Below are 13,101 nucleotides of genomic sequence, written 5' to 3' on the forward strand. Positions count from 1 at the left end.
CTATCTAGGACGGTGGATTCTGTCTGGCTTTGATGCGTACCAGTCAACCAGAAACCGCTGGGTCTAACACAGCCACTCACAGCTTCCCCCGTCCCTAAACGCAGAGCTTTTAGGTTAACCCATATCAGGTGCAAGTATCTAATGTAGATCTGTTGTTTCTTTGCATTCTGATACTTGTAGTAATGTGATTATAATGGAGAAACCAGAGCTATAATAACCAGATTTCTAAAGAAAAGTCAAGACTGGATGGGTTACTAGCACCAGTTAATATAACTCAGTTATGGGTATGTGAAATCACTGATTTTCTTTATCTTGAAAATTGGGTGAAATAATTTCTAAAACATTCCCCAAAATGCTCTTCGAGGTATCTCAAGTAAAAATTGAATGCGAGGGCATACCTCTCATTCAAAAGCCGTTTCAAATATCGGCAAGCGAATTTGCTCAAGGAAGAAAAAACTACCCTGCAATACATTTTCTGCTCCAACTAGTTCCCTACAAATCGTTGTCTGATTGAACCATTACCCTGTGGAAAAGAAAATTGTGAAATTTTGCACTTGCATAATTACTGACACTAATTGTATTTCATGTAACACAAATGTTCGAGATTTTCTAGAGCATAAATGGAATTTCACAAACTCTATACTCACATCTTCCCTTATCCTAATTTGCCTTCTTGATTCAGGTAACCCCAGACAATCCTGTCCTCAGTCAGACAGCTACTATTGGCTTACCCCAATCATTCACCTGCAGTATGTTATTGCCTAATGACTGCCCTAAATTGGTCAACCAAACGACATAAAGCCACAACTTGGTGTCCCTTTCTACAGTCACTTACCTGAAGACACTCTGTTACTAATATTGACCATTGGCTAAAAACATGCAGCTTTCCCCACCTGTAATCACTCCCTGACTTCTGTCACATACAGCTTTACTCATTTATTGTTTCACTGTCCTCAGCTGCTCTGTCACTTACAGCTTCACCATCATAGAGTCACTCACATCATTCCCACGATTGCTTACCTAGAAACACCTAGTCACTCACAGGAAAGTTCACCTGCTCACTTACAGACTCTCTGTCAGTTTCCCCTGCTCTGTTACTTTCCTGCCCATGCTACACTTCTTAGTCACAACTTTCACCTTAACTGCTCACAACCAGCCATCCCGTTTCTCCAAACTGTGGTCACCCTCAATTTTTGATCTACTGTCACACACTTAGCTTCCTCCACTTACCTTCAATTATCTACAGAATCTCAGCCACTCATTTCTACCCCCAGTCACTCATATACACACTCCCAGCTACTCACATCTCCGATTACCTCACCTAAAGACACTCATTTACAGCTTTTCTTAATCATAATCGCTAATCTATTATTGCTCACCACACCTATATCGCTCTCACAAAACAGTGCACACCAATCCTTGACATCCATGACATATATCACCATTTAACCTTATCACTGGGGGTGTGCAAAATGTATGTAATTTGCTTTCGTGTGATTATTTGAAATTTCAACACAATTGCATGTAATTACGTGAAATGCAAGTTGGTTATGTCACATTATATTTTAGTGTGAAATGCGTCTTTGTGTCAAATTTTGGTGTGAGGACACAATTTACAAGCACCACAAGCAACAGCTTCTTGCGTACTATTGTTCCTGTGTGTTTCTGAATTGCACATCATTACGTGAAGTTGTATAATTTCGGGAACTTTGCATAACAAGCATAGAATGAAATTCCCCAAATTAGGTGAGCGTAATTTAGATTTCACCAAGGCGTACACTTTCTTTCATCACCCATGACCATACCCTCAACACAGTTCTTTATCTGAGCAGATAAGGGGGCAATACTCAAATATGGCTGCTGCTAGGTAGAACACACATTGGAAGTTTGTCATTGGTGAATTTACTGCAAAGATGGTAGTCTACAGTGCTGGTGCACATTGAATACCTGTGACAAAGGGGTTGCATTGACTTTCCGCCATTAAAAATCTACAGAAAATGCTGTGGTGGAATCAGGGAGTAGTTCAACAATATACTGAAGATGAAATGGAATCAAGGAGTGGTCTTCTATCATTCTGCCGTTGTACTAGTATTATCCCAGTGTAAATTACACTGATCTTAAAAGGTTTTACAAAATTATCCTAGAGTAGCACATACTCATCCTAAACGTGCCATAGAATCATCCCAGAAAAATCTTCTCTTATCCATAGTTGGTCATACAATCATCCATGAATAATCTTCACTAATAGCAAAGTTGTCATGGAACCATCCCATAGTCATCTTCACTCATCGACAGGTTGTTGTGGATTATCCCAGAGTAATCTGTAGCCTTCCCAAAGTTGTAATAGAACCATCCTAGAGTAATCTCTACTCATCCACAAGTTGTTGTGAAGTTATCCCAGAGTAATCTGTAGTCTTCGTGAAGTTGTCATAGAACCATCTCGGAGTAATCTTCATTCATCCTCAAGTTGTCACTTGGTATTCCTAGAGTAGTAAATGATCATCACACCTTTTCAATTGAAGTAGCCGGCACACCATCCTTGTGGGAAAGTGCCCTTTTTTGGCATGGTCACCCCAACGTTTTGCCTAGTAGTTGAAGTAATGTTGACCGGGAGTTCACTGGGTATTACTAACTGGTCCCCAGTGCCAGATCTCTTTCCCAAAACTGAACAATTGTTTCCCCCAAATGGCAATACCTTTAGAACTCTCTGTAAGTTCCTAGTAAATGGTACCCCTGGCACCCAGTGCCTGAGATACTAAAGAGGGTCAGTAATGGCTACAGCATGAATTGTGCCACCCTAAGTGACCCCTCATTAAACTCATGCAAGACTGCCACTGCAGGCTGCGTGATTTGATGCAGACAGAAGTGTAAACCACTACCTGACACATCTCCCTGTGTGGCATGTCCCCTAACTCTACATGTACTATTTGAAAGTGACCCTTACAGCAGGTCTTAGAACCCTAAGGCAGGGTGCATTTTATTACATGTGAGGATATATCTGCATGAGCAGATATACCCCTGTGCTGGTCAGCTCTATTGCTGCCAGTACAAGCGATCCGGGAAGCCATTTAAGAGCCTGTGCTGGACACTGGTGAAAATGAGTTCCCAAATTCCATGATGAATTCACTAAAAAAATTGATGTTTGGCAACAAACATTTTGTATTAATAAACCCACACTGATTCCTGTGTTAAATTTATTAATACATGCACCCAAAGGGCACCTTAAAGGTGCCTCCTAAAAATCTACCAGCCATTGATGTGTTGGCTGACTGGTTTCTGCCACCTGGCACCAGAGATTAGTTTCTGACCCCAATGGTGAGGGCCTTTGCTCTCAGAAGGTCAGAAACAAGGCCTGCTTGGGAAGAGGGTGTTCACACTCCCTCCCACAGGATGACCTGCTGATTACCATTCCAAGGCAAGGGAGCTTCCAAGAAGCCACCGCCTTTGAAATGTGAATCTGGCTCCCCTCACAGGACAGGAAGACAACTCCCTTTGTCTTGGGTCCGTTGGCACCTTGACATGCGGCAACAATAGCTAGTCAGCTAGGTGTGCACACTCCCAGGCTAGTACCACCCCTAAAGTGGTGTTACCTGAAGTCAACATGACTTTTCAGATTTGGCCTTTGTTAGAAATGGGGGTCTTCAGTTGGCAGAGGTAAATACCTTTGTCCAAATAGGGACCCTTGCTTCTAGTCAGGGTAAGGGGGATACACTCTAAAATAACCCCTGCTCACCCCCTTGGTAGCTTGGCATGAGCAAACAGAGTTATCTCAGAGGCAGTGTGTAAAGCATTTGTGAACACACACAGTAATACAGTGAAAACATTACAAATGGACATCACACCAGTTTAGAAAAATAAGTAATCTTTATCTAAACTAAAACAAGACCAAACGACAAAACTTCACAATACAGTATTAAAAATATGACTTTCAGATGGTAGAAATAGTTCAGTTCAAGCAAAATTTTAGATGCAACACTTTTCTCACAAAGTACCTGGGATGTGTCACTCAAACAAACAAAATGGGCTGCAGGGAAGGTGATGCGTCGGTTCCTTACACTCAGGGAAGGTGATGCGTCGGTTCCTTGCTTCGGGGGAGGTGATGCATCGGTTCCTTACTGCAGTGCAGGGGGGTGATGCATCGATTCCTTACCAAAGAGCAGGTGATGCGTCGGTTTCTTACTGCTTGGGGAGGTGATGCGTCAGTTTCTTACTGCGTCTCCCAAGGATGCGACAGACTTGGCGCCTCGATATGATGTGACGATCCGGTGAACTCATGCAGCCGCACAGCAGGGCTTGCATCAGACTCGGTGTGGTGATCTCGGACTTTAGAGATCAGTGCACTCGTTGCGGCGTGCGGCGATTTCTCAAGCCGCGGCAGGCACTGTGACGGTTTCTTCCATGATGCATCAGAAACAGGTGCGGATGTGTCTCGCTTCTTCGAAGTTGCGTCGATTTTCCAGCTCCCAGCAGAAAACAGTCTCTAGAGGTCCAGAACAGCAGCACACACCTCTTTGCAGATTAGAATTACCAGCAAGGAAATTCAGGGGAGCTGGTGGTGAAGACTTTGTGTCCCTGAGACTTCAGAACAGGAGGCAAGCTCAGTTTCAAGCCCTTGGAGATCTTCTTTCAAGCAGGTGACAAAGCATACAGCAAAGTCCTTTTCTCCTTTCCTTGGCAGCAAGTAGCCACTGCAGGCCAACCCCAGACAGCAAACAGTACAAGGGCAGTATTCCTCCTCAGCGTCTCCTGCTCTTCTCCTTGGCAAAGGTTCCTCTTGATTCCCAGAAGTGATCTAAAAGTCTGGGGTCTGGGCCCCTCTTTTTATACACAAAAATCCTTTGTACTCTGAAGGCAGAGAGTATCTATTCCCAGCCCAAACTAGTTCTGTCCTCACTGGTGCAGCTTCCTGGCAGGAGGTGGAGACAGCATTGTTGAAGGCAGGTCAGACCCTTTCAGGTAAAAGGAAATCTCCTCCCCCTACTCAAAATGCAGCCCAGGTCTATTCAGCCCAGCCCTGACTAATCAGACTTCTGGAGCCGCTGCCCTTTTCCAGCCCCTGTCATACAAAAGTCAGACATGCAATACACAAACATAGTAGAGGCACACTGGATGGTTAGGTAAAAAAAAACTGATTTCTAAAAGTGGTATGTAAAAATCACCCTCACTAAAAGATGCATTTTAACATTCTGAGTTCAGGCATACTAAACTTTATTTTTCTACCTTTTCCCCAGGACCAGTTATGTTTATAAGATGTTATAAACAAACTCCCCATTCCGTCCTATGGGAACAGGTAGCCTTGCAATAGTGAAAAACGAATTTGGCAGTATTTCACTATCAGGACATGCCACACACATCAGGACCTGTCCTACCTTTCACATACAATGCACCCTTCCCATAGGGGTACCTTGGGCCTACCTTAGGGGTGACTAATATGTAGAAAAGGGAAGGTTTAGGGACTGGCAAGTGTGTGCACTTGCCAAGTCGACATGGCAGTCCTAGACTGCACACAGCCTCTAAAGTGGCAGGCCAGAGTTACATTTTACAGTCTGCTTCTGTGGGTGGCACAATCAGTGCTGCAGCCCACTAGCAGCATTTGATTTACAGGCCCTGGGCACACACAGTGCACTATACTAGGGTCTGACAAGTAAATCAAATATGCCAATCATGGAATCATTAATCCATAACAATAATTTACAAAGGGAGTACTTGCACTTTGGCACTGAACTGCAGTGGTAAAGTGCCCAAAGCATCTAGACCAGCAAAATGGAGTCCAACACACAGCAAAAACACAGGAGGCAAAGGCAAAAAATGCAGGGGAGACACACGCCAATGGTGCCAGGTCTAACAGCCGTCTTTGTGATGGCAACTTGAGAACTCTGGGACAGGGTTATGCCCACTTCCCACAGGAAGTGATCATATAGGGGGCATAGTGACCCTAGGGTTAGATAGCTCATCAGCTACTACCCTACACTTCCCTAACACCCCTAAATTCAGTATTTAGGGGAGCCCCTGGCACCAGAAAATCGGATCCTGCCAACCTGAAAGAAGAAGACAGACGTGAAGAGTCACAAAGAGCAAGAACTGAGGACCCAGCAACTGACTTGATGCCAACTGTGTCGGCCTTCTGCTGACTTTGACAATTGCATCAAAAGATAACATGTCTTGCAGCTGCTGTGTCTCCAATGCCTAGGAGACCTGCTAGCAATTCATCCAGGAAGAAAGAGCTCCTGTAAAGTAGCAAAACTGCTCCCCTGCATCCTTCAGGCACCCAAAGAAGAACCGAGAGGACTCCAGAACCGCCAAAACTTGACGCCGCCAAACACCAGTGCACCAAGCCCCCAGCCCGAGTGAAGTGGGCCAACGGTGTAAGCATGGTCCCAAAGCCCTCAAGAGACAGGGTCCACCATGGTTTCAACCCTTGTGAACTCTCTGACGTCGCCTGCAGCCTCTGTGTGCAGGCCCCCTAAGCCGCGAGTGCTCCCGGATGAAGAAACCCAACAACTCAAAGGTCCTCTGCACCCGGCTGCGCCGGCCCAGGGATGAGAGGACCACCAGTGTCTCCACATCCCCTAACATCACAAGACTTGAACCCTGTTGTTGATTCTATCAGACTGGCCTTCCAGTCCAACCCTGCAGCCTCTTTTCACAATGACCGATTCCCATTCACTTTCATTGGGCGCCTAACACTGTGTTGCACCCCTGCACCAGTCCGCCCTAGTTCCACTGGGGGTGTCTTGCTGATGCTGCCTTGGACCTTGCCCTACACTCACCTTAACTTCAGGAGATTGGTCTCGTAAGTCACTGTACTGTACTGCCTGAATGCCATACTTGATTTAACTTCCATAGGATAACATTGCAACTTCTGAAAATTGCACTGTGTCGACTTTTTAACTGAAAATTATTTGTCTTTAAAAATGTACTTACCTGGTCAAATTGATTCTGGTGCCTAAATATAAAGGTATGTGTTATTCTTATAAATTGATGTGGATCTTCTTATTGAGTCATGTGCATAATTTACTGACTATTGTGTGTGTTTGCAGCTGTCTAAACCTTCTCTCTGATAAGCCGAAGGCTGCTCGACTGCACTACCCCCTAGAAGAGCACATTGGGATTGTTAGAGCAAGCCCCTGTCATTAGTAAGGGCATACATGGACTCTTTGCACAATATACCTCTTTTTGGTATATCATTCCGCTTACATTCCTGAAGTCGTTTTAATGATGACTCTAAAATCATCTCATTTAAATATTTCGCCCTATACACATACTTCAGGATGGTTTCGGATGACTCTACCAGATCATTACAGGACTAACCCAATAGAAGTCATCGGATGACTTCAGAATGACTCTAGGAATTATCTACCTTTTTGACCTAGGATTCCTGCTGTCTCCCTACATGGCGGTTTCCCTACATGGCGGTTTTCCGATCTTTTTCTTTCTCATTCTCATTCTTTCCCCTTTGTTCTGCCCTCTCTTGGTCTTGGAAAATATCCAATGAAGAAAAATAAGCACTGGTCCCCAAAACAGAGTGCTGGTGGACCCCACTGACAACCACTGACACTGCTCATGGGTTTCTGTATTTTGAAGTGACGCTACAAAGCTTGGTGCTTGTTATTCCGTGGGGTGGCTGGAGTGCCAACTGGTTAAGTTGGTTGTCATGAACGTCTGTGCCATGGCGGCCACCTTCAACCAGAGCTGAGGCTGGCACAGTGGGACATGGAAGTGGGCATGTCCCTTCAACAGTCTTTTAGCAGCCTTCGTGTGCCCAGCCTTCCAGCATACATCTCCTCCCTGGAGTCCTGTTGGTGCCAGAGGCCTCTAGGCCCTTTATGATCCACTGCTGAGCTACATTCAGACCTGTCCACCACCCGCCCTCCTTGCAGCAGCTGATGCCCCACCTCTACCTACCGCTCTGCAGCTGTAGTGTGAACGTCTCTGTGCTCCTTCGTGTGTAGCAGTATGTAAGAGAGGCGACGGCCTGAACACAGGCCCACCTAAATGCCATCTGATCGGTAATCTATTCCCACTGTGCTCTATCAACCCAGCGCCAAGTTATCTGGCACTATCTAGCATATTAAGTGTCTGCTACCATAAATGATGTGAGTGGAAGTTGAGTGATGACACTATGAGTGTAGGGTGAGCAATGTGCCGGATGCAGGGTGAGTGGAATGGATGGTGAGTGTAGGCGGAGGGGAGTACAGGATGAACAGTGTGAGCGCTGGGTGAATATTGAGTTTGAGTGCAGGGTGAGCGGTGTGTATTGTGAGTGCCACATGAGGAAAGTGTCTTCATGAGTGCCAGGTGACAGTAGTGCCTCAGGTTATTCAAGGATCTCTGCAAGAGAAGCATTAACCCACTCAAATATTTTACATACTGTACAAACCTATGACGAATTTAACATGCAGTGCTCTGCAGAAGTCACATTAATCCTTTAAGCCAGTTGTTGTTCTTAAAGTGTAGTCTGAGGAACCCTAGGGGTCAGCGAGGCCTACTCAGGGGGTCTGTGACTGTTACAAAATTAAATACCATTAAAATGAATACAATAAAGTTAATAAAGTATATACAAATGAAGAAGAAAAATGGAAAATGTGAAAATATTTCAATATTTGAGCATTTGTTTAGTGTGTACTCAATGTGTATATTATTTTGAAGTTCAAAGCATATAAATTGCTTTGGCTGGGGGTTCCCAGTGTCCAGTAATGACTCAGTGGGAGTCCCCAGATTCCAGAAGTGTTTCAGTGGGGTCCGCAGAAGTCAAAAGGTTAAGAACCACTGCTTTAAGCTATTTTATGATTTCTGAACTATGTGACCAGATTTTAAACATGCATCTCTCCAGCAATTGCATCATCTACCTGTGTTATCCTACCAGTGTTGCAACCTGCTGAATACACAGGTGTTTGTAGCAGGTGCCTTAACCCTCTGGGGTATCTTAAAATGCATATTGTTTTTGAACAAATATGGATGCAAACGAGAATTGCCATTTAACCACTAGCAACAAATATATATGTATAAGTATATTTACCTAATGTGCAAACATGAATGGTATTGAAGCTTCAGTGCTTTGAAATGGGATTGGAAAATGTCACTGCATTCTCGTAGAATATGGTTTGCAGGCAGTGTGCTCCTAGTTTAAAAAACCTTTAAATAAAACTCCTGAAATAAACAGAACTTTTTATATTTAATTTCATCAAGAAGGTACCATGTTTAGTGGGTGCCCAGAATAATCTGATTTGTGCGTCTCCTAGCCATTTTAAGCTCATGAGCAAGGGAGTAGCCAGATATATAAATTATCCTCCACTTTGAACTACATAGCTGTCGCTGAGTGAGTAGCAAAACATGCGACACTGACACTATAAGAACAGTCCACATGAATTGTGCCCCCCCCAGAAAGTTTCCTACTTCTTTCTTTCTTTCCTTCTCTTTTCTACTTTCCATTGTTCTTTCCTTCTTTCCATTTTTTTTGTCATTCCTTACAACCTTCTTTGTCTCCAACTTTCTTTCTTATTTCCATCTTTCTCTCCTTATTTGCATTCCTCTTTGCTCCGGTTTGTGTTCTCACTCGCCTTTTCTTCATGGTTTTCATCACTTCTCTTTCTCTCTGTAAACATATCTGGATCCATTGCCATTCCTAGGACCCCAGCACTCAACCGTGTCATGTTATCTTCTTTCTTGTGATACCATTCATTAGCTTCTGTTTTTCTCTTGCGACACAGAAGCCACATTACAAAGGAAAGAGAAACCATAAAAACTATTTTGTTTGTTCAGTGACCCCTCAGCTCAGGCTGATACAGAAGTGTTTTTCACTACGTCATTGGTCTAGGGAACATAGAATGGAGACAGGAAACGAGCTTTGCCACTTCCTGGTTCTTGTGTACACCATTACTGGAGCTCGCATCATTAGAAAGGAGACCACTGTTGTCACTTCCAGATGGAATGCTCAGTGTGATAACCAAGTCACAACATGTCGTCGATTGACAGCAGGGAGGCTGGGGTAATGTCGGGCATTATTGAAGGTGTGTCGGGACTACTCTTGATCAGTGTTGTTATTAAACAGAGTCAGAGAAGACTGTGTATGGACCAAGCACAGAGGTTATGCCTTTATTTCGGTCTGTTATGGCAAAAACACTGCACTATCACATGTTGGTCTTATGCTAGACACCTATAGTTCCAGGATAGAAAATTTAGAAAGTCCCGAAAAAGTTCAGCACCGGTACTGCTGCTCTATTCTACAGACACCACTAACCCAGTAATGCAGTTAATTACAGTTGGAAAAAATGTGTTTAAGGGCTCCGCTTATGGTTGATGCATATTAATCAATAATTCATGTACTCAATGTACTCATCAGATATACTCAACTAATGTATTTTTTCTTTTTGTTAATTATTTCACAGTTTCTTATTTCGGCAAAAAGCTTCATCTAAAAAACACATTCCACAATTACTTATTTTTATTGTAGTTGATTACCTGGTCCAAAGTCCTCCATTTTATAGTTTAAATCCGTCGACTCAAACAATTGGCTTTTAAGTGCTAGGATCAATAACCAAATTAAATCAGTTAGCCTTATATGTTCCAACAGGTGTTTTATGACGCTTGCCACGTTTTTCAAGGCTAAAAACTAAATGAACAATGATGAATAGTATGTCGATGAAGAACCTCAAAGTTGTAACATATATTATTTGAGTTAATCATCATTTCTGAATTAATGAGTTGATGAGAAATGACTGTTCAATAAAATCTGTTGATTTTTTTACAATAAATCCCTGTACCAGTAGCTACAAAAGTATTGTTTTTAATAGTGAGTTGCCTAATTGATTTCTTTTAATTACATTTCCAATTTCAATAGCAAAATTACAATTTTTCAAGAAATTACCTGCAAAGCGGTTTCCAGTCTTCCAATTATATATAGAACTAAATATTTCTTCCTAATTTTTGTCAAATAGTAGAACAAATAACATAAAATACTTCACACGATCATGGAAATCTGAAGTGTATATCCTCAAAACTGTGTGCAAGAACCAGCCCACGCAATTTTTAAATCACAGTTTAGGCACAGTATCCATGGTGCAATTATGAATGTGCTGACAAACTGAAAATCATGAATATACATTTTAATTCCTGCTCACCTGTGAAAGAATACCATTATATAATGAAAGTCGATGGGCCATGTGCCACATAATTGTTATTTTATATAGTATCTACAGCGCTTGCACAGGTTACAAATTCAAATGCGCTGAATCTGAAAATCAACTACAACACAAACAACATTTGGCAAAACCCATAGGTCGGGCAGTGTGACCAACCTTTTGGCTTTGTAAATGCTCATTTTATCTTGTCATGATTTTTGCAAAAAAAAAAAAGCTATTGCTTGTGATGCAGTCAGGCCTTAATCTATCTAAAAAAGAATTTGCAAAAAGCAGAAATATTTTTGGGTCCCAAACAGCATAAATTGCAATAGTAGTCCCTGGTACTTTAGGGAACTACTATGTGTGTGGATGTGCTCCTTGTGAATGGGCAGAATACTGTCACTCACAGTGACCACCACCAACAAAGTCAGACCTTCATCAGCGTCTGCCTGAGGAAAATCCTCTAAATCCACTGGCCAAACACCATCAGCAACAGCGACCTATGGCAGCAGACTTTCCAAATCATGAAAAGACATAGGGGCTGGATAGGTCACACCCTCCACAAGCCCACGTCAAACACCACCAGGCAAACCCTCACCTGGAACCCGCAAGGGAAAAGAGGAAGGCCTAGAAACAAACAATGTCGAGGCCTCTCGGCTGATGCAAGGAGATGGGTTACACCTGGAGTCAGATTGAAAGGAAAGCCCAGAACAGAGGAGGCTGCAGAGTCCTGGTTGACAGCCTATACCCCCAGAGGGGTAGTGGACATAAGTAAGTAAGTACAGTGAATTTAGCCAATGGCCGAAGTGGGCTGAACCATTGCCCCGTGCTGTATGCTTTAGGGACAGAGGAAAACTGTGAATGAGACAATAAGGGATGAAGAGGACTAAATGAAAGCCTCTATAAGTAAGTATATTATACATATAATTTGATTCAAATCTAAGGCCTGCCTAACACCAGACCTAATAATTGTGGGGCAGGTTGTCTGGTTTAAGCTTGTTTGCTGAAAACATAAACAATGAACTGATGAAACATTAAACCGAGTGCATGATTCATCAACTGTTATACATTAAACATAAGTGGACACCATAAGCACTTTTTTGTATTAAACACAGTTCTAGTTTCCACTTTAAAAGTGATTTCTGTTGCAGTGTTTTTTTCCATCAGTTCTGACTTTTGTGTAATTTACCTTATTTAGCCCTTTGGCGCATACAGAGGCAGTCAAGGGGTCCTTGCATTTAATGTCTTCTTTTGCAAATGTGCTGTTTGACATGGACTGAAGGTTTCCTAATGCTGTGATGCTTCTAATTCAGCAGACAGGACCATGGCAAAGACCGTCGCGGTGATTGGAGCTGGGGTCAGCGGGCTCGCATCTTTAAAGTGTTGCCTGGATGAAGGGATGCGGGCAACCTGCTTTGAGAGAGGAGAGGACATTGGAGGACTCTGGAAATTCATGGTGAGTGGCGGGTGTCAGGCTGGTGTTGTTTCCGGAGCACTAAATAGTGCCACAGCCAAAAAGTAGACTCCCCGCTGTTCGGCATTTATCAGGTACGATAAATTGCACATTTTTGGAAATTAATCACCAACATCTTTGTGACAGTAAATACTGTGCACTTTCCCCTTTTAAATTCCAGCAGGTTTGATCTGCCAAAATGTAAGGAAGGGTGAGGTCTGAAACGCACCTGTTAATTACCTGTTGCAGTAAATTAAACACAGCACAATATTCTGACCCACTCATAATCAGGGCCAATATTGGATGACTCATTGTGTGCTGTGGACAGGTCACAGTTTAATGTCACTATCATGGGGCTGCGAGATACCTGTGGGAGGGTTCTTGAGGGTTCTATGTGGAGGCAGTGTTGCACATTGCCTTGCAAAATGTGGAAGATTTAACACTCACTTTTGACACAAGGATGGATGCCATGTTGTCACTATGCATGAGACATATGTGATTGGTTGGGCGGATGAATGTGCTGTTTGT

General features: G+C 43.1%; 1 protein-coding gene across 2 annotated transcripts in view; it reads left to right on the forward strand.

Moving 5' to 3' along the window:
• Positions 1-13,101, forward strand: part of LOC146833781 (dimethylaniline monooxygenase [N-oxide-forming] 2-like) — a 321,542-nt gene that overhangs the window by 93,118 nt on the left and 215,323 nt on the right. Inside the window, exon 2 of one of the 2 annotated variants that reach the window (XM_085601652.1) lies at positions 12,437-12,576. In XM_085601652.1, the coding sequence (XP_085457778.1) occupies positions 12,445-12,576 (132 nt within the window). In that variant the 5' untranslated portion in view covers positions 12,437-12,444. Of the gene's footprint in view, positions 1-12,433; positions 12,577-13,101 lie in introns of both variants that reach the window. The other variant, XM_085601653.1, reaches the window with a different exon arrangement.

Source organism: Triturus cristatus, chromosome 4_2 (assembly GCF_964204655.1).
Source record: "Triturus cristatus chromosome 4_2, aTriCri1.1, whole genome shotgun sequence".
NCBI lineage: Eukaryota > Metazoa > Chordata > Amphibia > Caudata > Salamandridae > Triturus > Triturus cristatus.